At 41.8% G+C, this 27327-nt stretch overlaps 1 protein-coding gene and 1 long non-coding RNA gene across 2 annotated transcripts in view; both read left to right on the forward strand.

Annotated features, from left to right (window-relative positions):
• Positions 1-4153, forward strand: part of ttll11 (tubulin tyrosine ligase-like family, member 11) — a 61114-nt gene extending 56961 nt beyond the window's left edge. The window contains exons 10-12 of the mRNA XM_080743757.1: positions 761-985; positions 1921-2027; positions 3756-4153. Coding sequence (XP_080599883.1) covers positions 761-985; positions 1921-2027; positions 3756-4105 — 682 coding nt within the window. The 3' untranslated portion in view covers positions 4106-4153. The remainder of the gene's footprint in view (positions 1-760; positions 986-1920; positions 2028-3755) is intronic.
• Positions 4154-20740: 16587 nt separating this feature from the next.
• On the forward strand, positions 20741-25303 carry LOC308298939. Its single transcript, XR_013962745.1, has 4 exons — positions 20741-20873; positions 22526-22670; positions 23375-23629; positions 24434-25303. It is a non-coding gene; the product is annotated as an uncharacterized lncRNA (long non-coding RNA).
• The last annotated feature ends 2024 nt before the right edge of the window (positions 25304-27327 follow it).

Below are 27327 nucleotides of genomic sequence, written 5' to 3' on the forward strand. Positions count from 1 at the left end.
TTCAATGGTTTCCTGTGGAAATAAGCTTAGTCTTTTCTGGGATCTCATACCAGTGAACTGTACCGTCATGAAACTGTACATTTTCCTATGCAAACTTCTAATAAATTCTTCAATCAATCAATCAATTCACGCAATACCTCTTGTGAACCACTAGGTGTCCTACCTGACCACGGGGTCAGTACTCTGTCTACAATACAGATGTGAAAGCTATATTGTATTAACATACTCTACCATACCACTTAATCAAGCTTATGTTTCGAAATGCAGCTGTAATTTAACCCTGACGGTGAACAAATATACCCTTGCGGGGTAAATGTGTACACTGCAGTGTTGTTTTTGACAGCAAATGTTGATTTTGTTTTAGTCATAGTCTTTTAAATAAAATGTCTTTTAGTTTTAGTCATAATTTAGTCACCTGAAAAGTTTTAGTTTTAGTCTCATTTTAGTCGACTAAATATCATAAGATTTTAGGCGACTAAATCTACAGTTGATTTAGTCAACTAAAATGTATTTTGGCAGGCCCTGATGACATTGTAATGGCTGATTTTATTTTTGGTTGCGTGCTGAAAATAGCCGATCTACAAGCTCACAATGCGTCGCATTGTCAATATATTTAGTCTTAGTTTTAGTCATCATGGCTTACTTTTTATATATCGTTTTTATTCCGTTTTCGTCCCAGTTTTAGTTGACAAAATCAACAATGCTACACTGGCAGTTACAAATGTATTAAACGAAGACATATATTTACTGTATAACACAGGAGCAGCTGTGAGCAGGGGGAGGAGAACGTGGGCTCTCCAGAGAAGATGCAGGAGGAGCTGGGGGCGTCGCTGCCCTCCCTGTGCCTGAAGCAGGTCTACCCCAAGTACACCAAGCAGTTCAACTACCTGCGCACCGTGGAGCGCATCGCCGCCATCTTCCTGCGCTTCCTGGGCGTCAAGGGCAACATGCGCCTGGGACCCACCGCCTTCCGCACCTTCATCAGGTGAGCACAGAGCCGCAAATGTTTGACGTCATTTACACATCCTACCTGGTCTCACCGGTGTCAGGCGTATTCGCCTATGCTTTTTTCGCCTCCATGCATTTGGTCCTTTCGCATGGCACTTTCGTCGTAGAGGAGAGTCTTTTCACCTATCCTGTCTGGCCCATTCACCGCAGTTCAAGAGCCATTTCGCCTGCCTTAGATTGTCCATGTTTGCATGACAGTGGTGTTACCTCACCTGTCAAACGGTGACCATTACACATGGCTATCCTTAGCACCAACCATAGAAATCACATTAATACAGATTAGACCTATTGGAATCAGGTGCGTCCAAATAATTAAATGGGTTAGATAATCACCAGGTTAGATAATCCCCCGTGTCACGGTTACTGAGGTTAGGATTAGGTTTAGGCATAGTTTTACTGAGGTTAGGGTTAAGGTTAGGTTTCGGTGGTCGGACCAAAGCAATTTAAGGGTGTTCGACCTAAGGAGAGACATGTTACCCTGTTTGACACGGGGTCCACCCTATGTTCCCCAGGTTCTATGTTCCCCTCTCTATGTTCCCCACATCACAGCATTAGTTTTAGGTACGGTCCCTTTGACACCACTGTCACAGTCACTATAATTTTTACGGGATAATATGCAAACATAAGACAGTCTGACAGCAGAATTGAGCATAGGCGAAATGGCTCTTCAACGGCGACGAAACGGCCAGACAGGTTAGGTGAAAACACTCTCCTCCACGGCGAAAGTGCCACGCGAAAAGACCAAATCCATGTAGGCGAAAAAAACATAGGCGAAAGCGCTGGTGACCGTCTCCCTACAGTGGAAATGGGGCTATAGATTAGTTTTCAATTCGTTTTCGGTTTTAGCCAGCAAAACAAAAAACCTGTTGAGAAGCACTGTTGCTGAAGTGAAATGACTGTGTTGTGTTGTAGGAACTGTAAGCTAAGCAGCAGCCACTTCTCCATGGCGTCGGTGGACATCCTGTACATAGATATCACCCGGCGCTGGTCCAGCTCCCTGCCTGACTCTAGAGAAGCAGGTAACACACACACACACACACACACACACACACACACACACACACACACACACACACACACACACACACTAGGAATGGGACCATATCGTCGTTGTCGGGTGGAAACCTTGTATGTCCAAAACCGTTTGTTTTGCATTCATCAGTTTCAAAATGATTTAAACTAGTGAAAACAGCCGATCTACAAGCACACAACGCCTTGCGGTGCAAGGCGTTGTGTGCTGCGTTGTGTGCTTGTAGATCGGCTGTTTTCACTACTTTTGTGCGACGGCCTTGTATGGTGAAGCAGGGCTTTGCTTAGAGAAAGAACGTACAAATTTGGAACTTGAAGATACGAGATTTCTGCCCGACAGCGACGATATGAAAATGTCATATCACGATTATTGTGATAATCAAAATATCCCCAACATCTATTATCCTGGAACATTTGCCAAAAGAATAATTGTGGCAAAGAGATTTGGTAGAGAGTGAAAAAAAGACTGTATCAAGTACATACATTATAAGTAAGTTTTACCAATAGAGGGTTTAAATGGCACCGGATATGCAGCTCGGCAAATAAAAGGTGAATTGATCCCAGTGCATGACGGAGGACAATATCACGATAAATTAAATCTCCACGATACAATTATCGTGAGTGTTTTTTATCACGATAAACGATAATATTGCGTATCGCCAAAAAATAGCCGATCTACAGGCTCACAACGCGACGCGTTGTGAGCTTGTAGATCTGCAATTTTTTGGCAAATGTTCCGCCACCAGGATAATGAAATGTGATTATCGCGATAATATCGTAAATCACGATTTATTTTGTCATGATAATCGTGATATGAAATGTTCATATTGTCCCATCCCTAGTAGAGACCCAACCTCTCTCCAAAATGGCTGCTGAGTGTCCATACAGCCTATTTAAAGGGATATTTCACTTTCAAAAAAACTTTTGGTAATTTTATCATCTAATCAGGCTTTTATGAATACCCTGAACAGTTTTTAATTTGCTTGATTGAATATGTAGATATTTGATGTAAATGTTACCAGGCCCTCCAGGCCCAGGGCCACTCCCCACACACCATGAGAGATTCATTAAAATCACCCATTATTTTTTCTGGTGACTCATACTACCCTCTTAATATGTGAGCAGGCCGTGTTTTTTCGATAACGTTTTTCATTTAATTTTAATAATGATTTCTTTGTATTTCATTTTTTCAATTTTTCCAAATAATTATTAAAATCACACCCGTGTGAACTGAGCGGTGGTCCCCCCCCCCCCCCCCCCCCCCCCCTTCCCCCCTGTGTGTGTGTGTGTGTGTGTGTGTGTGTGTGTGTGTGTGTGCGCGTGTGTGTGTGTGTGTGCCTGGTCTGGCCTGGCCTGAACAACAGCGCCCCTCCCTTAACATGTGTGGTCAGAAAAGGTTACTGCAGGCTACAGACAGACAGACACGCAGACAGACAGACAGACAGACCCACACACACGGCCACGTATAGGAGCGTTGTGACCACCGCTCAAAAATAAATGAAAAAAGTTAGAGGAAAAACACAGCCTGCTCACGTATTAGGAGGGTAGTTTGAGTCACCAGAAAAATATAACGGTTGTTTTTAATGAATCTATCATGGTTAAAATGAAGTTTGAAGTTACAATGGGTGTGTATGTGGAGAGAGGCCCTACCACTGCTCCCTGTTGAAAGTGGAATATCCCTTTAACTCTTTTTTTCTTCTCGACCCCATCCGTCAAAGGCATGGGCCTGCAGGCGTTCGTGGAGGCCTTCTTCCACCTGGCGGGTCGCCGCTTCAAGTCCCAGACGCTGCGGGACCAGGTGGTGTCGCTGCTGGAGGTGTGCGAGGCCCAGCTGACGTCGCAGCTGGCCTTTGGCGGCGGAAGCCTGGGTGCGGAGGAGCGACGCTCGCTGAGCTGCAGCCGGGCGCTGTCGCGCAGCAACAGGACTCAGCAGCAGCAGGGCCTGAGCAACAACCCTAACCCCCAGCTCTACTCCTCCCCCGCCTCCCAGCGCCGCGCCGCCAGCCAGGACTACCGGCTGCACCAGAGGCTCAAGCCCGCCGCACTCCGCTCCAACGTGGAGAACTGAGTTAGAAGAGAGAGAGAGAGGGTAGGGGGGCCTGTCTCCAAGGGGCGTCACAAGGGGAGCGAAAGTGGGACTGAGTTACTAGGGCCCAAGGTGGAGGGGGCCTTAATTATTTGATACTTTAGCTATTTTTGAAAAGTCGTGAACATTTGTGAAAATCTTTAAATATGTCTTTTTTTTAAGCGAACATTTTAACCCAAATGTTGCTTCTGGGGGGTCCCTGGAACGAAATATTTTGAGATGGGGGTCCGTAGCCAAATACATTTGGGGGGTCCTTCACATTTGAGCACCACTGACATAGAAACGTAGGTTTTTCGAAAAACCTTGGAAGGATTTGAAATATTCAGACTCCGCAAACATGTTCACGATTTTTCAAAAATGGCAGATCTACAGGCTCGCAGCGCTGCACTCTGTGCCGCGCTGTGAGCTTGTATATCTGCTATTTTTCAGTAGTTAAAGCACAAAATGTGAGTGAATCCTTGTAACCAGGGCCCAGAATTTGGTGCAACACCCCTGCCTCCCACCTGGCGATCTAACCCTCCACCCCCTGCCCTGGTCTTGTCCAGAGGGGGCTTGGGAGATTAAAGCCTACATCTTGGCTCTATGGGGGCTTGGGCCACACTGGCTGACCTGCTGGAACTATTATCAGCTTGTTGCTTTCTCCTCCAGAGGAGGAATATACAGTATGTCCACAGGAACTATTTTGGGGGAGTGGGGGGGGCGGACATTCAGCCAAAATTGCTGATCTACAAGCTCACAAGAGCTCGAAAGAGTTTGTGGGCATGTACAGTAGATCGGCTGTTTTCAGCAAAAGAAGGAATTTGGTGTTGAGGCGAAAAAGAGAGAAAATAAATCAAATAAAGGTGCTGACCTAGTATAGAGCCCTGGGGGACCCCGGTCAACAATGTGGGTTCAAAAGACATTGTTTTTTTTTTTTTTTTTACAACAAGGGCTCATATTATCGTAATTAGAGAAAAGAAAAGATGAGTGTTAAAATGTTTTCATTTTCTGCTTTCTATCGTTTTAGGGATTTTGAATTTAGTGGGTGGGGGCATCCGTACAAGTGGCAAAATATTTATTTTTAGACACAATATGCCGGCGATTTCTTTATTACTGTTTACAGCAACACTTTTAGCCCCCATAAGTCACATCTGCCCATGAAGGATTGCGGTGCATCTTGGGAATGGGCTTATTGCGTCTAAAATTTTACAATTTAGGCATTTAGCAGACACTCTTAATCCAGAGCGATTTAGCTAAGTAATACATGAACATCAATACATCAAATGTGTAGACATAGTAATCTAAGAAAAAATAAACGTAGGCCTAGGTAGACCTATAGCGCCTATTCAGTATTTTTCTTTTAATAAAAACCCAGTGTATGATCAATGAGGGTAGGCAAGTGCTACGGTAAGTGCTATGGGCTAAGGCATAGTCTGAAGAGATGAGTCTTAAGACCACGGTGGAAGCTATAGGGAGTGAGTCTGCCATTCTTAGTGCTTCAATTTGGGGCCAGGAGGGCAAAGAGTCTAGAACGAGTGGATTGTTTTCCTGGGGGATTTTAGCGAGGGTACTGTGCGAGATGATCTGAGTTAACGGGTGGGGTTGTAAGGTTTTGGAGGTAAACTTAAGCCTCTCCAACTGATCCAAAATTCTGCGGCACAAGTAGTGGTCTTCAACCAGCCTACATTCTTGTTTCCCCCCTTCTCTGCTCCCTCCACTGGCTCCCGGTTGCTGCCCGCACAGAGAACAAAACACTGATGCTGGCCTTCAAAGCAGCCAAAGGTACGGCCACTTGTGCCACAGAATTTTGGATCAGTTGGAGGGGATTAATTGCACATGCCGGGAGGCCAGTGAGGAGAGAGTTACAGTATTCGACTTTTGATATGACTGATGTCTGGATGAGGAGCTGGGCAATGTGTGCCTTGAATGAGTGCTGGCTGTCCATGACCACACCAAAGTTCTTAGCATTGGAACCGAAGTCACCAAGTATTTGTCTAAAAAAGAATATTTAGCCACTTGTACGCATGCCCCACCCACCAAAATCAAACTAATTAAAATTGCTGAAACGAAAGAAAGCAGTAAATGAAAACATTTGAACACTCATCTTTTTCTTTTCTCTAATTACAATCTAAAATATGAACCCTTGTTTTAAGAAATAACAAAGTTGGTTCTCAACCTTTTCAGCCCGCGACCCCCAAAATAATCATATATTAACTATATTATATTTTGGGGGCTTGGGCGGCCATCAAACTAAATCATCACTGTCGGGCAGAAACCTTGTATCTCCAAGTTTCAAATATGTAAATTTCTTCGCAATGCAAAGCCCTGCTTCATCATACAAGGCCGTCGCACAAAAGTAGTGAAAACAGCAGATCTACAAGCACACAACGCCTCGCACCTCGCGGTGCGAGGCGTTGTGTGCTTGTAGATCGGCTGTTTTCACTAGTTTAAATATTTTTTTAAATGATAAACACAAAACAAATGGTTTTGGACGTACAAGGTTTCCACCCGACAACGACAAAATATAACTCATGTAATTGGCCCACTGGCTTGTCACTTGTCATGATCTGAAATGGCAAATCTTTTGAGTAGCAGCAGCGCTATAGAGAGAGAGATCTCTCTCTATAGCACGCAATGAGGGCCTCTCCAACTATTTTTCCCAGGCTGAATCAGGGGCCCAGCACGTCCCTGGTCCTTGTTCAGAAAGCCTTATGGATTTTTACCTTCAGGTCAGCGTGCTTCCTTCCATCTTTATCAAGCAATCTCCCACAGGGCTGCCACGATTATTTGACATGACGATTGATTGTCACATGCACATGGCAGATATGACACATAACCGAAATATACGAAGAACAGATATCTGACAACTTCATACTTAAAAAAGAACATAGTGAAAATAGCCGATCTACAAGTTTCAAAAATAGTGGAAATAGCCAATCCACAAGCTCACAACGCATCGCAATACGGCCTGTTGTGAGCTTGTAGATCTTTCAACATTATGCGATTATGTCAAATTATTGCGATTAGACGATTATGTAATAATTGTGACAGGGCTAATCTCCCGGGACAATCATGATACACACACTAATATGTATTGTACACACACACACACACACACACACACACACACACACACACACACACACAAACAACCTTCAGGGATTACTATAGAAGTTAACTTAACTGTAACTGTTTTACTTGCACACACATGCACTTGCACAATACACATTATGCACTTAATATACCTAAATGTGTGTATGTGGGCATCCTGAAACGTGTGTGTTATAATGTTTGGAGGATTTGCGCAATATCTTTACGAACCATTACATTTAAGGGTGCTCCGAATTCCTGGTTTCTGACCGGTCCCCATCGATCTAAATCGGACAATTCTCCCTCCAATTGACTCGATCACCGGTCGCCAAATTACCCGATCTAAGATGCCGATCTTTTAGGAGTGAGCTGCACCGAACCCATTTAGAACGGGTACACATTATTGTGTATCATTATTTTATGCTTTAACTATTGAAAAATAGCAGATATACAAGCTCACAGCTCGGCACTCGGTGCCGCGCTGCGAGCTTGTAGATCTGCTATTTTTTTAAAATCGTGAAAATTAGAATTTTGACCCGATTCTATTAGTGTCTTTTGAATCCTAAGATTTTTTTGAAAAAACAATGTTTCTATGTCAGCAATCTGGCTTAGCCATCGTCAAAGAAAAGGTCCTTTTCACTTAACTGAAGCTCAGTTAGTCTGTTCTTGAGAGACTACTGTGTCAGTGGTTCTCAAACCTTTTCATGTGAAGGACCCCCAAAATGATATGTATTTGGCCACGGACCCCCATCTCAAAATATCTAGTTCCAGGGACCACCCAGAAGCAACATTTGATTTACAAACGTTCGCTTTGAAAATACATATACATATTCAAAGATTTGCACACATTTTCACGACTTTTTCAAAAATAGCAGATCTACAAGCTCGCAGCGCGGCACTCGGTGCCGCGCTGTGAGCTTGTATATCTGCTCTTTTTCACTGGTTAAAGCATTCAATAATTCTAGGCTTAAATGGGTATTAAGTGGTATGAAAGTCAATTGGGTATAACTTCACATTTCATCAAACGCGCTACTTTCGCTGTTCATCGCGCAAAACATAGTATTGTAGGGAAGTGCATTTCTGTTGGCCAACCCAGGGGTAACCTCCTCCTCCGCCATTATCACGCGCCATGGGTTCCCACCGCAGATTTCACATGGAATTTTTTTGCAATGGGTTCTGGATAAATAAATAAAAAAAAGCTATGTTGCAAACAAAGTTTTTTTTTTTTGTGTATTCTTTATTTTTTTATAATCTTTATATTTTTCATGTTTGACACTGTCAAAGCATTGTGGATTCTCAGTTCTGGACTAGCCTTGGGGTCCCTTCACTTTTCGGGGTTTGATCCGGTCGGGAGCGGAAACCACTCTACGTCATGTTGTAGTCCTAGACGGACTACACTTTGGCTGGAACTATCAAACCAGATTCAGGTTTAACCCAAAATATTCCCCTGCGCTCAAAGACATACTTTCAGGGCCTACCTAATAAACCCCTTGATGCGAAGTAGTTTTGCTTTTGAAAATTTAGTTTGGTATATGCATCTTTTAGTCCAACTCGTAGCAACTGGCAAGACTACACTAGGCTACTCGAGCATTTTAATAGGGATTGGGGAAACAAACGGAGGGAACCAAAACAATGCGACGCAGCTTCTTCTGCTTGTGGTTTCCACCTAGACCGGATCAAACGGCCCGTTGTTAACGACCAGGCTTTCTTGGGGGAAAGCCTGGTGAAGCGAGGTTAGTTCTGGACAACCGCCAGTCCAACGGTCGGCAATACACTCTCCTACTTTGAAGTAAATTGGTCTGATCTTGAGTTTGACGGTCCTCGAGTTATGCAGACACACACACACACACACACACACACACACACACACACACACACACACACACACACACACACACACACACACACACACAGGCATCCTCATTCATTGAGGAGGAAAGGCTGTAAATGGGATTGCATTGTTTCCTTATGGACAACCTGCACTTCTCTTATCCCTGCCTGAATTGGTCCTGCCCTGCCCTCTAGTGGGTGAAAGTGAGACCGCAAGCATTTCTAAGTAAAATACAATTTCTTCAGTTCAAAGCCTGCAGTAGCTAGAATGACTCATATATGGGCATAAAAAGTATGTCATGTGACATCACTTCCTGTACAGGCAGTCAGACAGACAGACAGACAGACAGACAGCCATTGACTCCAGCCTAACAATGGCTACTGTCTATGACGGTAGTCCCATATGACATGATGGACTGGACTATCTCCATATATAGTGTTCTCCACATCTCCATGTTTAGGCCCTATCGCTCACCCCCTAGGTGGGGTTGGCGATAGGGCCTTTCTGTGTGGAGTTTGCATGTTCTCCCCGTGTCTCCTAGGGTGATACCCTCACAAAACATGAACAAACTCCCCCCAGAATGACAACAACTAGAATCGTCAGAGAAACGCTGTGGTTGGCCAGATGGTCAAGAATTGGCGCACGTCACCCTGAGGTCGCATTCCACCCTCAGGTGTCTTACTAGTAGTCAGTAGTAGAGCTTGTATCAGCAGTATCTACATTGCAGTATACTGTACTTAAATGAACTAAAAGGTTGTCTAGAAGTATAAAACTAGTACACTAGCAGTATATAGATGAGCATACTTACAAGTATATGGTACATATAGATATAGTATACTTAAGTATAACAACTAGTAAACTAGTAGTTTACTGAGGGTATACTAAGAAGTGTACTTAAATGTTTACTACAAGTACACTGTTATTAGTATACTTACTTTACTTATTTTTTCATACTTGAAGTATACTATGTTTTGCTAAGTGTAAGTATAAGTATAAGCCAAGTATACTTAAACTTGTCTTTATACTTTTCAGTATAAGCCAAGGTATACTTAAGAATACTATTGTTAAGTATTATATCTGTTAAGTTTACAAAAACTAAAATTAAAGTATACTGCCTAATTTTTAGTATAAAAGAAGTATGCTTAAAGTAAACTTTAATAAACTGCTTTTTGGTAAGGGTATGCATACTTTTACTTAAGTAAAACAACTTTTTCCACCACTGCTTACAATTATAGGGAGGTTTGTTGCACATGCTGGCATTTTGTAAGATTCAATACCTTGAATAAATGAACCCAACATAAGAGTCAGGAAGGGTGTTTGGAGATTGCTTTGCCAGCTCAGACGGCAGCTCTAAGAAAATGGCTTGTCTGCAGAAAGAGTTTGTTTTCAATTGCGAGTGGTTTTTGAGATGGACTTTTGTATTTGTGTTTACATCTTGCTTTTGTTTATTTCACAGAGGAAGCATAAGATATTGTCGTTGTTGGGTGGAATGTCCAAAACCGTTAGTTTGGTATTTATCCTTCTAAAAATGATTTAAACTAGTGAAAACAGCAGATCTGCAAGCACACAACGCCTCGCACCGCGTTTTCACTGCTTTTGTGCGACGGCCTTGTATGATGAAGCCGGGCTTTGCTTAGCGAAAAAAATTACAAATTTGAAACTTGGAGATACAAGGTTTCTGCCCGACAGTGACGATATGCTTCTTCTGTAGTAACAAAATGCTATACATCTTTTTTTAATATAATTTATGACTGTACGGATAGGCCTACTGACATTGAAGAAAGAAGTTGAATAAACCAAAGAAAGAAAAATTTGAGAAGGGTTACAGAAAGAATGGAAAGTGAGGGGAAAAAAAATCAACCCCCAGTATTAATCCTCTCACAGTCATTCCTGCTTCGTCTTCTGCAGTGTAAGTGTGAGGTCTAGAGAAAAGCTCTGTACATTGTCGCGAGGTAAAACTACGATCATACGATCGTCCCCAGTAGGCCTCTGTCTAACAGGTGACAGGTCTGTCCCCATTTCTAACTGTCACAACTTGGGATGGTGCTCGTTAATTATTTAGAGCACCTTATCTATCCTGCTTATCGAGCCGGGCTTTTATCAAGCCCTAATATTTTGTGGAAAGATATGAGACGACAAATTCAGAACATAACTGGTATCTTTTTTTTATTGGCCAGTTGCTGTGACTGAGTTTGTTGCTGACCACAATCTATGAAGATGACAACTGACAAGTGTAACAAATATCATTAAAACAATTATTCATTAGTGTGCAATAAGTGTTAAATGGTTTATATTATGGATAGTACTGTAATAATGTCTCTTGTCTTGATTGTTAAAACATGACATCATGGGCCGCTATGCTCGATAACAAGCTTGATAAGCCCAAAGCTTATTGATATCGGGTACTCAATGAATCTGTTATCGGGTTATCGAGCTACCCTTGTTTAGGGCTCCATCCCTAGTCACAAATGACCCATTCTTAGAAATGTATTTAAGCCTGCAGCGTAAGGTACTCGTCTGGTATCTAACGAACCTACACCTGCTGCTACCATAGCACACTGATTATGAACCCTATAGTAATCAATGTATATAAACACCATGTTTAATGTCTGCTACATTACTTAAATATGTGCCCGCCCATCCGCACACATCTGCTCCCGATCACGTTCACAGCCCATCCTCACACATCTGCTCCCGCTCACGCTCACAGCCCGTCCTCACACATCAGCTCCCGTTCACACATCAGCTCCCGCTCAGTCCCGCCCGTGTCCGCTTGCTCCGTCCGGAGGCGGACAGTCCGATCAGCGGCTGTCTCTCTTCAATTGATGCACAAATCTTTGTTTTACTATTGAGAGAAGTAAACCCAAATCAGGGAATATTCCCCTAGTTGATAATGATAACTCTGTGATACTTTTCTTTAAATGCAAAAATGCAAATAATCAATTTATTATAGGTATGCAAGATAGCTTTTAGCACGGTAGTCTGGTAAAAGTTGTACAAAATCATAAAATTGTCTCGAATATATACAATGCCAGATTAATAATTCGATTGCAAAGACTAGACAATAAATTAGACAATAATGTACCATAACAACTTTGTTTAAAAAAAATAATTGTCCTTTAAAGGGATATTACACTTTCAAACATGTTTGGGGTAATTATAATGTCTACTCAGGAACATAGGCTTGGGTTACCATGATATCAATCTTATTTGATACCACAGTTTGTTTCTTCCTTTCTGCAGTAGGTAATCTGCCACTAATAATGTGTCAGTAAGACTCACACACAACAGCATTAAGTTACCTTATATGTTCTGCAACACGACTGTTAACCAGTAGTCAAACCTGACGCACACTTTCTGTAATGGGTACATTTCTGTAAATATATTTGCATTGCATAATACATTAAAACAAAAAACAAAAAATAAAATAAAAAATGCTGGGCCTCGACCAGACCCGATGCACGCTTTTCGCGAAACGGTGCGAAACGTTCGGAATCTGATTGTTGACATCAGGCTGTTCCGGCGGAAATCGGCGCAATCGCTGACTCATTGTGACATCACTTCATAAAAGACTCACGTACGCCACATGAGTCAACAAAAAATGCCATGGTTACGTATTGAATGTCATCAGTATGACGTGTTCTGATGTCACAGATCTATCTGCTGACATCTGCGTATTCTGCTTAAAGAAGAAACAAACAAAAAACTACAGAGATATTCATATATGGGCATAAAATAACACATACAGACAGATACAGAGATCTATATGGGTATAAAATGGACACAGATAGACATATATCTCCATATGGGCATTCTGACATCACTTCTGATGACTCATTCTGACATCACTCCTGTACTTTGCACTCTACAGAGATCGCTTAACAACCGGAGGGGCATCATTCCCCATGGGTGGCAAAGCAAGCAGGCTGCGTATTATTGCTCAAGATGAAGACAGACAGATACAGAGATATCCATACAGTATATGGGCATAAAATGGAGGCAGACAGAAATATATCTCCATATATGGGCATAAATGGACACATGGAAACAGATAAATCGGGTTTGCGTTAAAGGGTGGGGCATTCATTCCCTATTTACATTGTTCCCGATTAGGCCGGTCCCCGACTAGAGATGGCAGAGATCTCCATATATGGGCATAAAAGGGACACAGACAGACAGATACAGAGGTCTCCATATGGGCATAAAATGGACGCATACAGACAGATATCTCCATATATGGGAATCTCCATATATGGGCATAAATGGACAAAGGGAAACAGATGGTCAAAACGGGTCCTATGACAACAGGTATAATGGGGTTTGCATTAAAGGGGGAACCAGCACTGTGTCTGCAACACAGTCGGAGGCACAGGCAGATACAGAGATCTCCATAATGGGCATAAAGGGACACAAACAGATACAGAGATCTCCATATATGGGCATAAAATGGATGCAGACAGATACATATATCTCCATAGCATAAATGGACACAGGCAAACAGATGGTCAAAACGGGTCCTACAGAGATCTCCATATATGGGCATAAAATGGACGCAGGCAGACAGATAACTCCATATATGGGCATAAATGGACACAGGCAAACAGTTGCTTCATAAAAGGCTCTGACATCATGTACGCCACATGAGTCAACAAAAAATGCCATGGTTACGTATTGAATGTCATCAGTATGATGTGTTCTGATGTTCATATATGGGCATAAATGGACACAGGCAAACATATTGTCAAAACGGCGCTTATGACAACATAATAGCCGTTAAAGGGTAGGGCATTCACATAGATCTCCATATATGGGCATAAAATGGACGTAGACAGACCGATATCTCCATATATGGGCATAAATGGATACACGCAAACAGATGGTCAAAACAGATCCTATGACAACAGGTATAATGGGGTTAAAGGGCGGGGAATTTAGATTGTTCCCGAGTTGGCCATGTCGCCATGTCGCCGGCCAAGCTTCTAGTGATGATAATTTTGCATAGCACTGTGTTAATTTGTCTGTCATTTTAATGTTTTTTTTATGAATTGAGTAGAAAAGGTCCCCAACAAGACATTGAGCTTTCTTGTGGTTTAACCCATTTACTGTAGACATGAGGATGGTTCTTGTTCCAGGGACCCCCCGAATCAAAGATTTGGGTTATAAAAGTTCTCTTTAAATACATATATATTCAGCGATTTGCAAAAAAAACTGATGGATTTTCCAAAAATAGCAGATCTACAGGCTCATAGTGCAGCACTCAGTGCCTAACTGTGAGCTTGAAGATCTATCGCGCTGTGAGCTTGTAGATCTATGAACTATACTGTCCTGTACTTTTTCCTGTGCAAACTTCTATAATAAAGTATTCAAATCAACCAGTTGCTGTCATGCTGCTAGTGATGAAATGGAACAAATATTGACCCAAACATTTACTGGACTCCTTTCCATGCTTTCACCTCTGGACTTTGGGTAGACAACAACACGCGCGCAATTACAATTTAGAGCAGTGGTACCCAAAGGGTGGTCTGGGGTCCCGCATGTGGTCCTTTAGGAAGTTCCAGGGGGTCCACAGCAAAACAAGGAAAAGTTTTACGACTTTAACCCTATTTTTGTTTGAAAATAGCCGATCTACAAGATCACAACACATTATACCAATACAGCCCATTTTGAACTTGTAGATCAGATATTTTTGAAACATTTTGTTAAATCTTGAAACATCTTCCCTGGCAGAAAATATTTTCAGGTATGGGTCTGCAGAATGCATGTCAATTTGGGGGTCCTTGACAGGTACAGTCAGACATCAAGGCAAAAAAGGATAATACAATATTTTTATTAGTCATAAATGTAAACAGTGGTACAGTCAGACATTAAGACTAAAATGATAACACAATACTTTATTAGTCATAAATGTAAACAGAGGTACAGTCAGACATTAAGGCTAAAAGGATAAAACAATACTTTATTAGTCATAAATGTAAACAGAGGTACAGTCAGACATTAACTAAAAGGATAACACAATACTTTATTAGTTATAAATTTAAACAAAGGTACAGTCAGACATTAAGGCTAAAAGGTGTTCAATATAAAGACATGTTTAACCACCCCGGGCAGGTCGTATAAAAAGAGTACATTTTTGGTCAAATAAAAAAACAAATCATAATAATGAATATTATGTACAAAGTGTTTGTTTGTGTAGCGCACATCATCATTGCTGAGAAGTGATGATGTTTGATACACAAACATACTCTTTGTACACACACACACACACACACACACACACACACACACACACACGCACACGTACACGTGCGCGCGTGTGTGTGTGCGTGTGTGTGTGTGCGAGTTGTCTACCCAAAGTCCAGAGGTGAAGGCAAATGTTTGGGTCAATATTTGTTCCATTTCATCACTAGCAGCATGACAGCAACTGGTTGATTTGAATACTTTATTATAGAAGTTTGCACAGGAAAAGGTACAGGACAGTATAGTTCATAGATCTACAAGCTCAGTAGTGCAAGAGTGCAAGAGTACAAGAGAACTTTTATAACCCAAATCTTTGATTCGGGGGGTCCCTGGAACAAGAACCATCCTCATGTCTACAGTAAATGGGTTAAACCACAATAAAGTTCAATGTCTTGTTTACATTGGGGTCCTTTTGTACTCAATTCATAAAAACATTAAAATGACAGACAAATAAATACAGTGTTATGCAAAATTATCATCATAAAACAAGATTAACATTTACAGTAAAAAGGTCAGGGCCAGGGTAGTTAAGGATATGCTTGGTAGTTTTTAACAGTTTTGAGTTGCAACCGCCTCTAAGTTAGGGTTAGAGTGTGTGGGTGTGTGTGTGTGCGTGCGTGCGTGCGTGCGTGCGTGCATGTGCGTGTGTGCTTGTTTGCGTGTGTGCGTATTTGGGCGCGTCTCATTAAAAAAAAAGTGTCCATTGACGACACTTCAAACATTATTGTCCCACTGAACCAACAATAATAATAATAACTAGAAGTTTGTGGCTTTGCAGGCACTCACAGCTAAATTATGGCCATCTATGGAGATCTGTATCTGTCAGTCCTTGCACACTTGCCCACATGTCCCTAGTACCCTGTTGTCCAGGTGCCCACCTCTCCAAGTGCCCACATGCCCTTTTCCCGTTGTCTAGTTGCCCACATGTCTCTAGTGCCCAGTTGTCCAGGTGCCCACCTCTTCAAGTGCCCACATGCCCCTATTGCCCAGTTGTGCAGCTGCCCACGTATCCCTAGTGCCCAGTTGTCCACCTCTCCAAGTGCCCACATCTCCCAAGTGCCCAGTAGTCCAGGTGCCCACCTTTCCAAGTGCCCACTTGCCCCTATTTCCCAGTTGTCTAGGTGTCCACATGTCCCTAGTTCCCAGTTGTCCAGGTGCCCACCACTCCAAGTGCCCCCATGTCCCTGACACCACCTACAGGCCAAAAAGGCCCTGAATGTGTGGGGCCCCTGGCCCGGCCCTGCACCGCCTACTGTGTGGTGACCCAGTCTGGCCAGTGCCCCAGTCTAGACCGTGCCCCAGTCCGGCCCTGCACCGCCTACTGTGTGGTGACCCAGTCTGGCCGGTGCCTCAGTCCAGACCGTGCCCCAGTCCGGCCCTGCACCGCCTACTGTGTGGTGCCCCAGTCCGGCCCTGCACCGCCTACTGTGTGGTGCCCCAGTCCGGCCCTGCACCACCTACAGGCCAATATTTGGAGAATTTGTAAATATTTTGTGATTATGAGAAGTAGTGACACATCTGAAAGTGGAAAAGTAGATATAAGTTATTGATTTTTGTATCATGTTTTTTTGGGGTAATAATGGGTGTGGCCACTTCTCCTGGGTCTCTCCTGGACTGCTGTGGGCTGTTCCTCGAGTAATAGGAACATGCCAAGTGCTGTGAAGGAGAGGGGGTTTATTTAAATTGTTAATGAGTTTCCACCCAAATTATATTTGTTTAATAGTAACGCATCTTTTTTTGTGATATGTTTGTACCTTGTATGTGTTTATCTGTAAAATTTAAAAACCAATAAAAACGATGTAATAATAATAATAGTAACGCATTTTTAGTACCGTATTTTCCGGACTATAAGGCGCACTTAAAAGCCTTTAATTTTCTCAAAAAACTACAGTGCGTCTTATAATCCAGTGCGCCTTATATATGGATCATTCATTGACATTGACATTCCCTTTAGCACAGCTCCATCTGTTGGATGCATAACGCAACGGTAGCGTCTATTATGTGCGCCTTATAGTCAGGTGTGCCTTATATATTAAAACAGTTTGAAAATAGACCATTCATTGACAGTGCGCCTTATAGTCAGGTGCGCCTTATAGTCCAGAAAATACTGTACATGTATAGGTTAATTTTAGGCAATGGGTTATTTTGGAAGTATTTAAAGGAAGTATGTGGAAGTATTGTTGCTAATTGGAGCTGTGTCCTGTGGTACAGTCCACTCCTATTTAAAGGAGGCCACAGGAACAGACAAGGTAGTTAGTTGGACCTGCAATGAAGTGAGTTATGAAAAAAAAAGTATTTGGCTGCAGACCCCCATCTCAAACTATTTTGTTCCAGGGATCCCAATAAGTAAATTAAATAGGCCTATTTGCGTTAAAATATTCACACTGAATTTGGGTCTTGCCTTAACTGTTCTGCTGCTGTTGACAATCCTCACCGTCATTCAAATCGGTGACTACATGACGCCGTTGACAGCGCTCACCGTCAATCTTACTGTATTTACAGTAAATGTATTAATACTTACTTAATGTCGCTCCGGTCGCGGCCGCATCGGTAATGTCCGCGATTTGTTTAAAACGCACGTTGGGCGTGCACGCGAAGTGAAGCTCCTCCATGTTAAGTCAATGGAGAGGCCCATAAAGAAACTTCATTTAAACAAAATAGCCATTTTGAGCCATTTTGCACCAGATCTAAATGTAAACAATACACAAGGCAGGGCGCAGACATGTTTCTCTTCCTGGCTCACACTGTCATGTGACTAGATGACGTTGCCGTCAAGTGATAATCCAAAAAAACAAAAACAACCCCCTTCCAGCCCTTCAAAATAATAGCGGCGGCCGACGGAGGAAACGACGCGGCACCAAGGCAACAAGCAACCTTCAAATTAAGAGGCACCAGTTGTGTTAAGAGATGCCGAATAGATACACGAAGCTCAGATCTGTTGACAAATGGAAGGTCGCTACCATGATACTTGGAATGTAGGAGTTGAGGCATTACATTTATTTTGACTCTGTCCCACAGATTAATATTGTAAAAATAGCAGATCTACAAGCTCACAATGCAAGACGTTGTGAGCTTTTGCACTATGCACTGCTGAGTCAAATCTCAGGAGAGGAGATTCTCCCATACAGTTTGTTCAACACAAATTCTGAAAACTACATTTCCCTGCATTTTTCAACACTGCTCCTACAGATTTTGGCCTAAAATCACACAAATTGGATGGCAAATCACAACCTCCGCCCTACTTTCTCACAGGCCCCTCTTCTAGCGCCACCATCAGGCTGATTTTTACAAAACACATTTTTCAGCACTACTCCTACAGATATTGCCCTAAAGACACGCAAAACGGTACGTCATGTCATCAACATGGATTTCCCATATTCCCTCCTACTTCAGGAGTAGCCAATCACTTCTAAAGTTTGTGTATGCGACCTGACGGTCGCTTATCTCCCGAATAGGGAGATTTACTGGTGATATGCATTGTTCACACACACACACACACAAACACACACACACACACACACACACACACACACACACACACACACACACACACACACACACACACGTTCCCCCGTAGCATGATCTACCTATGCTTATTGTATTATCAAAGCAATACGAACATAAAATAAATTGGTGATACTTGCTAAGCACTGTCAGGTTTACATAAAAAAGGTGGTACTCTCACTATTAAGGTATTTTTCCTATAGTGCTCGGAAGAGCACTGCTTCTAGTTTTTTCTTTGATTTCTTTTTCCACTTTTCCCTTGCTTTCCCTTGCTGCTTTTTTTGCTTTCCTGCTTTTTCTGGCTTGGCCACTTTATCGCTGCTTGCAGCTATATTTATAATTATTATCTGGGCTAAATGAATTCAGTGAACACTGAACAGTCCACAAACTGTGCGAAAGTAAGATAGGCTACACTTTTTCCACACAGCATGTAGCTGTGCCCCATCTAGCTCAGTCGGCCAATTCAAAGACTAGACCAGGATTTCTCAGCCCTACGAGGCATCAACTTCAGTCACAATAAACTACTTCGCTACACACCTAACCAAAGGTCGCTTTACGTTGTTGAACGTCTATTCTCCGCGGTGGGCAACCTCTCAGGACCAAACCCACTCTTTAAAATACATTATTTTTGTCATGAAATAAAACGCACCCACTTCGAACCACCGCAGACACAACCCGGGAATAAGCGGCGGTCGAGTTGGATGCGTTTTATTTCATGCCAAAAATAATGTATTTTACAGAGTGGGTGGGGTGCTGAGAGGTTTCCCACCGCCGAGAATAGACTTTCAACAATGCAAAACTACCTTTGGTTTGGTGATTAGTGAAGTAGTTTAGTTTATTTTGAATGAAGTTGAGCCCTCGTAGGGGTACAGAAATCCTGGTCTAGTCTTAGAGCCCACCGCCTGACAGAGGAAGCTGATGCTCTGGACCAGAGCTATGTGTGCCACTGACACAGGCATCATCATAGCGTGCACGCACACGCACGCAAGCACGCACGCACACACACACACACACACACACACACACACACACACACACACACACACACACACACACACACACACACACACACACACACCATGTATATGCGATCAGCAGCCATCTTTTTCACCGTCTCAGCAAGTAGGCTGATGCGCGATGGAGTGTTGTCTTTGTTTCTGTCCGTATTTATGTTCGACACGTGTGGCATAGACGCGTCACCATGAGAACCACAGCTGTCAGTGGACAGGGTGGGACCTAGCCTAGCGGGCCAGCCTCTATCACACACATCGTTTTACCACCGCCAGGCGGTGGTGTTGTGAGGTATGGTTCCGTCGCCACCGGCTGTTTGCTTAACGGTTTGGACCGCAACGGCGATTACGTCATAGCAGCCGTTGTCCCGCCTCGCATCGCCGTAGTAGAAACGCGCCGCTTAATTTCCCTACTATATAACCTGCCGACGCTGTTCGACCCAACGGAAGTTCGACCTATGGGGCAGTCCCCAATTTTTTATCTTTTGTCTCTAATGTATTTAACTTTTGGGCAGCAATATGCATGGCCTACAATTTACAGTAGAGTAAAGTTTGATCCCCAGGGAACCGAATGGGCAGCACTCACCCCTAAAACACACACTGTTGTAGTGCCCTTGAGCAAGGCACTGAACCCCCAACTGCTCCAGCAGAGTTGATCAGTGGCCAATCCTTTACTGTAGTTAGATTGTAGACTGTTTGTACTGGGCAAACACAATCCTTTGTTTTGCTTAGTCGTGCAACACTTTCACTTTGAGTGGGAACACATCACTTTCACTTTGAGTTGGCATACATCTGCACAAGAGAGATTGCAAGGCCTTGACAATTTGTCCCATACTGGATCTTTTCCCTGGAAATGTTCTCAACACGCCCCTGTGCACAGATATAAAGAGACTGAGAGAGAGAGAGAGAGAGAGAGAGAGAGAGACTGAAACTACCAGATAGTGAAATAGACACGGTAGATACAAATTAAACAGTATCGACTAAAAGACTACAACCACAATCATATTAATGATGACGACTCTGGGGATGGAGAAGGTACCAGTTATACTAGTGGTCTGCATGCTGCTGTTCTCGTCTCTGGACGTCCTGGCACAAGACAGTAAGTATTAACTCGTCTGTCTTAGTTTGACAAACGATCAAACTTTTGTTTTTGTTACACTGCACGCCATTGCCACAATGGGATTGTGTTAGTGTTGAATACTTGCTTTTCTTTTAAGGTGTTTTCAATGTTTTTAATGACAACATGTTCTTGTTGTGCACTCCGTTGACAGTCACATGACAGCACATCACAACAGCCAGAGACGTTTTGGTGTTGATTTCCACGACTAAACTATGACTGTTTGTCGACTACCTTTTTTCACTGACGGAAACTAAATAAAAACTAAATAAAAACTAAGCTATGATGACTGAAATTGAGACTAAATGTACTGACAATTTCGTCAACAAATAAAAACTAGACTAAAAACCCAGGTTGGGACCAGTGGAGAAGAAATCCAGTAGAACTAAAAGTCAAGTAATTTGGTTGCGCTCCGGTCTGAGAATAGCAGATCTACATGCTCAAAATATAGTCACGGTGCAACACTGTGAGCTTGTACTGTAGATCTGCTATTTTCAGCATGCAACCAAGTGTAAAATCAGTCAGTGCGGCACAGCGATCTCTTCTCCACTAGTCCTTCCCATAAACAGTCTAGTTTTTATTTGTTGATGACATTGTCAATATATTTAGTTTTACTGTAGTTTTAGTTATGATAGCTTAGTTTTTAGTTAGTTATTATTAATCAGTTTTCGTCAGTGAAAAAGTGATACTGCAGGGGGTCCTTTGATTTACAGTACCTGTATATCATTTGAAATGTACGTCCATCACATTTAGGCATGCATATAAGTATGAATATCACATTTGTCTTGGAACGTACAGTCCTTTTATTTAGAAATGTTTCCATGGCCAGTGGGAGACTGGGAGTGAAGTTCCGCCATCCAGTATAGCCGGGGGCCCCAGGGATATTTTGGTTCAGATTCTCGCAAATTCGCCAAATTTGGCACAAATGTTGTCCATAACATACTTAATCATTTTAAGATGGGTGCCAAGATGGGCACCCCATGGTACTGCCATATTGCGCAATGAAATTGGTGTCCCATTAACTTTACATTACAGGGAAAAAAAACAAACAAAAAAAAGAATCTGCTTTAAGTAGCATATAACTGGTCAAACTAGGGGTTTCTCATGATTCTGAATCCATTGCAAGCATCTGTTTTGCACAAAAAATCATTCCTTGGGCTAAAAAACTGCCCTACAAGACTATCGTTTAGTGATGAAAAGTGATGAGTCATCACTTTTCACACTTTTGTGGTGGCTATTTTAGCCCAATGAATGTTTTTTTTTTTTTTTTTTTTTTTAATGCAAAACGGATGTTTGCAATGGATTCAGAATCATGAAAACCCCCTAGTTTGACCAGTTATATGCTACTTAAAGCAGATTCTTTTTTTGCATTTTTTTCCCTGTAATGTAAAGTTAATGGGACACCAATTGGATTGCGCAATATGGCAGTACCATGGGGTGCCCATCTTGGCACCCATCTTAAAATGATTAAGTATGTTATGGACAACATCTGTGCCAAATTTGGCGAATTTGCGAGAATCTGAACCAAACGGTCCTTTTATTGCCCTGGGGCCCCCGACTAGTAGGATTGTGTTGTGATCTGAAGCTAATATCTAATATCTGGTGACGTTTTTCTCTCTGTCTTGCTCTCACAGGCGAGTATGGACCTAGGCCTGCACAAAATTCTTCAGTGCCCCATAAGGGGTGTTGCTTCGGGTTTTACACCAAACGCCTGCCTCAGGAGAGGGTGGCGTCATTCCAACGCACCAATTATACACACTGTGATAGGGAGGGCGTTGTGTGAGTATTATGTTATACTTACTATTTTATTACACAGTCCTGTACATACATTAACATATTGTAAACCCACATTCAATTGCAGTGATGTCACACAAGAGACAAGAATATAGATAATGTTGTTTTTCAAGGTAAATAAGGTAATTGAACTGTATTCCGTTTTAAACTGTTAAAGGTGCATGCGTTAGTTGCGGTACAGGTACATTTAGATCAGTGTGGCAATAAAACCGCCCTTCAGCTGACCATGCACTCACGTACGCCCACACACACACAGTGTGTGTCTTCTTATGTTTCATAGCGTAGTCTGTTGTTACTGCAGTACATGTTCATGGCTACAAACATACGGTACAACAGACAGACAGACAGACAGACAGACAGACAGACAGACAGACAGACAGACAGACAGACAGACAGACAGACAGACAGACATTGATTCCAAGAATTTACATGAACCAATCAGATTGTGATTTCAGACACCTAATCAATGGTAAAATCAACTATTCATCATTATGAATACACCTTGTGACCCAATAATGACCCAACAAAATGTATAAAAGACCTGAACTGAGGTCAACTTGCTCTGATTAATAATTTTCATTGATGTTTAAGTATTCATTGACAAAAATGCACAATTTACAATTATGCTCGTGTTATCCGTCAAAAGATTAAAATGAACTAATTATTCTCTCTGTCTCTGTCTGTTCTAGTTTGACACAGATGAATGGTAGAAGAGTCTGTGTTGACCCAGCTCAGCAATGGGTCCAGGACATCATCTCCCATGTGCAGTCCAGACCACAGGAGGTTCTGTTGGTCACTCCACATACCACTGTAGCACCTAGACAAAATTCTTCAGAGCCCCATGAGGAGTGTTGCTTCGGGTTTTACACCAAACGCCTGCCTCAGAAGAGGGTGTCGTCATTCCAACGCACCAATTATACACACTGTGATAGGGAGGGCGTTGTGTGAGTATTATGTTATACTTACTATTTTATTATACAGTCCTGTACATACATTAACATATTGCAGTGATGTCACACAAGAGACAAGAATATAGATAATGTTGTTTTTCAAGGTAAACAAGGTAATTGAACTGTATTCCGTTTTAAACTGTTAAAGGTGCATGCGTTAGTTGCGGTACAGGTACATTTAGATCAGTGTGGCAATAAAACCGCCCTTCAGCTGACCATGCACTCACGTACGCCCACACACACACAGTGTGTGTCTTCTTTATGTGTCATAGTGGAGTCTGTTGTCACTGCAGTACATGTTCATGGCTACAAACATACGGTACAACAGACAGACAGACAGACAGACAGACAGACAGACAGACAGACAGACAGACAGACAGACAGACAGACAGACATTATTGATCAATGATTAATGATTAATGATAATCAATCATGATTGATCTCACCCCATGTAAACACTTGATCCAATACCTTCAATCGGGTTTATTTAGATCAGATTGGAATGATGCTGTCATGTATACGCAGCTATTGATTCCAAGAATTTACATGAACCAATCAGATTGTGATTTCAGACACCTAATCAATGGTAAAATCAACTATTCATCATTATGAATACACCTTGTGACCCAATAATGACACAACAAAATGTATAAAAGACCTGAACTGAGGTCAACTTGCTCTGTTTAATCATTTTCATTGATGTTGAAGTATTCATTGACAAAAATGCACAATTTACAATTATGCTTGTGTTATCCGTCAAAAGATTAAAAAGAATTATTCTCTCTGTCTCTGTTCTAGTTTGACAAAGATGAATGGTGCCAGAGTCTGTGTTGACCCAGCTCAGCAATGGGTCCAGGACATCATCACCCATGTGGAGTCCAGACCACAGGAGGTCACTCCACATACCACTGTAGTGCCCAGACACATTCCTCGTACCACTGTAGCACCTAGACACATTCCTCGTTACGTCCCTCCTTGTATTGACGATTGGATATGTGGCTTTAGACCTGCATCAAGACATCAAATTGAAGAGTTGGAAAGGCACTTACTTGGGTGAAGGGTCATTTGAAATGCAGAAGTATCTTTTGGGGCAGCGAATTCGGACAATAACGCAAGGTCCCCTTCAGAAGACACATTGGGCTCTCTACCCCAGCAAGAGGTCACACACCAAAAAGACCTCTTGCACTAATCTGACAGAGAGAGCTCCTGGAATTAACTAGTTTTATTCCGTAAAAGAAAGTATGGAATGGAAATTATCAACTGTTTGTCCGGTCAGGTGATAACAATTAATTCTGCCTTCTTACTATGATGATTATCAGTGTAAAAATGGAAATGATGATTTAGACTAAATTGGGAACGTTGATACTGTATGTACATTGAATGCTTTTGCCTTTTTCTATTTCTGTAAAAGCCATTTCTTTAATAAATGTACCTGCACAATTCAGATTTTTATAAGCAACATTATGAAATGTATAGCCATAATGTTTTGCTTATATTGTGTGTTGATCATATAATCTAAGGGTGGCCTAACCTGTTGGGGTATTGATTAAAAGATTGAGTTAATACTGGTATTCAAGAAAGATTCAAAATATTTACTCTGATACCACAGCAACAGTCAAATCCAGCAGCGAGCTACAGTTAATCTCAGGTGACAGAGGAGGACTGCATTGGGTCATTGGCAGAGGTGTCTGATGTTGAAATTTGGAGGGACTGAGAGATGGATGTAGTTACATTTCAAGCAATATTACATTTTATTCACAAAAAAGTTACATAGTGTAGTGCAACTTTAAATTAACTAATCTACCGTCTGTCTCAATTTTTTTTTCCTCCAATACATATATGTACTTTTCATTTCTGTATCAATCAGTGCAAATAAATTGTTTTCTGCTTTCACTGGTTAGTGCAGTTTGTTATGTTATTTGCAGTGGTCTATGGGGGCCTGAATTTAACTTTAGATTGCAAAACAGACAGAAGACCTAGGTCAGCTGACCTGAAGGGCCTTAGGTAGAATAAGGGGTTAAACGTGAGTGAGTGAAATAATAATGTGACAAGAGGCTTTGGGCATATATATCAGTCAACACAACAACTTCATATAAAAATATATAATCTTTATTAATAAATGGTAAAAATAAAAATATATGAAAACGTTGTTGTATTTCTTTGATCAAAACTCAGTAAAGATTGCAATTGCTTAATCACAGTGTGTTGTCACAACTTAAACAATAAGAACCAGAGACAAAGGGAACTACGGTATACATTTGACACGCTCACCCTAATAAAACCCTATTCCTTGTTAAGTAGCACAAACTTAAAGCAGTGACCACGTGTGAGGATCACCTCCTATAATGGCCCGGAAATAAACAATAAATTATCAGAGCACATCGATCATTTATGAACCCTCATTATCATACAAAATGCGTGGACATGAATGGGGCACATTCAAGAGCCATTGACTCACCGAGACAAAAAACTGCGGACTGGCTCATAAACTTGAACCCCAACGTGGCTTCACACTTCATGTACTGTGCACTAGAAATGACCACATTCATGTTCCCCATTTAGTTACTCAGATTAACAATACCAATACATATCGTAACCATAAACCAGCAGGCACATACAGTCATAGAGCAAGACAGAGACTTACATTTCATTGAATGACTTAACACCTGGCTGTATCTCAAACACTGTGCTATTCAATTATTGTAAAGGCACTCAGTTTTGTAAACATGACTGGTCAATTGTGTGTGCCTGCCATAGTGCAGCGGTTAGTGCCTATGCCTAATATGTGAATGTTGTGTGTTCTAATCCCACCTGGAGTTGAGTTAATGTTAACACTGGAAGCCCGCGGTGTGTGCCCATGTCAAACTCTTTGATGTTGACACATTTGATAAGGTTTATATTAATTAGTGGCCAAGCCATGAAGTGGCAAAGGCCACTCATTGATGTTGTACTTGGGTATTATTATTATTCGTGGCTTGACCATGCAGTCGCTTTTTACGAAACTCTGCAGTATAGTAGAGGACTATGCCAAACGGCGAAAACACAAAGCTCGCAACAACAATGGTGGCGCTGTAGGAAGCCTTTGAAAGTGCAAGCTTTGAAAAGGTATAGCTCATGCTCTGTTTGACGTACAGCCATGAAACCTGGATACACTTATGCGTCTCCTCATGCCGAACAACTTTTACACTGACTTTTGACCTTTGACCTTTAGTTCTCCCATCATTTTGAATTATATGAAAAACAGTAAAAATCTATGTCCTCCTGGGATTTTCGTGTCACCTGCACAAAGCATTTTTTTACATGAACTTTGGACCAATATGTAAAGATCTGTCTCGGCGGATTTTTTTAAAAGTGAAACATTATTTTTTAATAATTCAATGAATATTGCAGTTTTATGCAAATTATTCTTCTGCCTCTAAAACATAGATACAAAGTCACATTTTCATGGTGAAATACTGTAGAGGGTTAGTCCAAATATCACTGAAACCAATCTTACCCCAATTGGCCAAAGGGGGGCGCTATATCATTTTGAAAGAAAATAAGATTGCAGGAAAATTCCAGAAACACTCGCTTGCATTTACTCAGATTACTTTTACTCTTTGCCTCCAAAATTTGCAAAAATCATTCAATTATTGTGGCACTCTGCTATTAAATTATTGTTTAATAAAAGGCACTCAGTGTGTCAAATACAT

The sequence above is a fragment of the Nannobrachium achirus genome (assembly GCF_963921795.1).
Source record: "Nannobrachium achirus genome assembly, chromosome: 15".
In the NCBI taxonomy this organism is placed as follows: Eukaryota; Metazoa; Chordata; class Actinopteri; order Myctophiformes; family Myctophidae; genus Nannobrachium; species Nannobrachium achirus.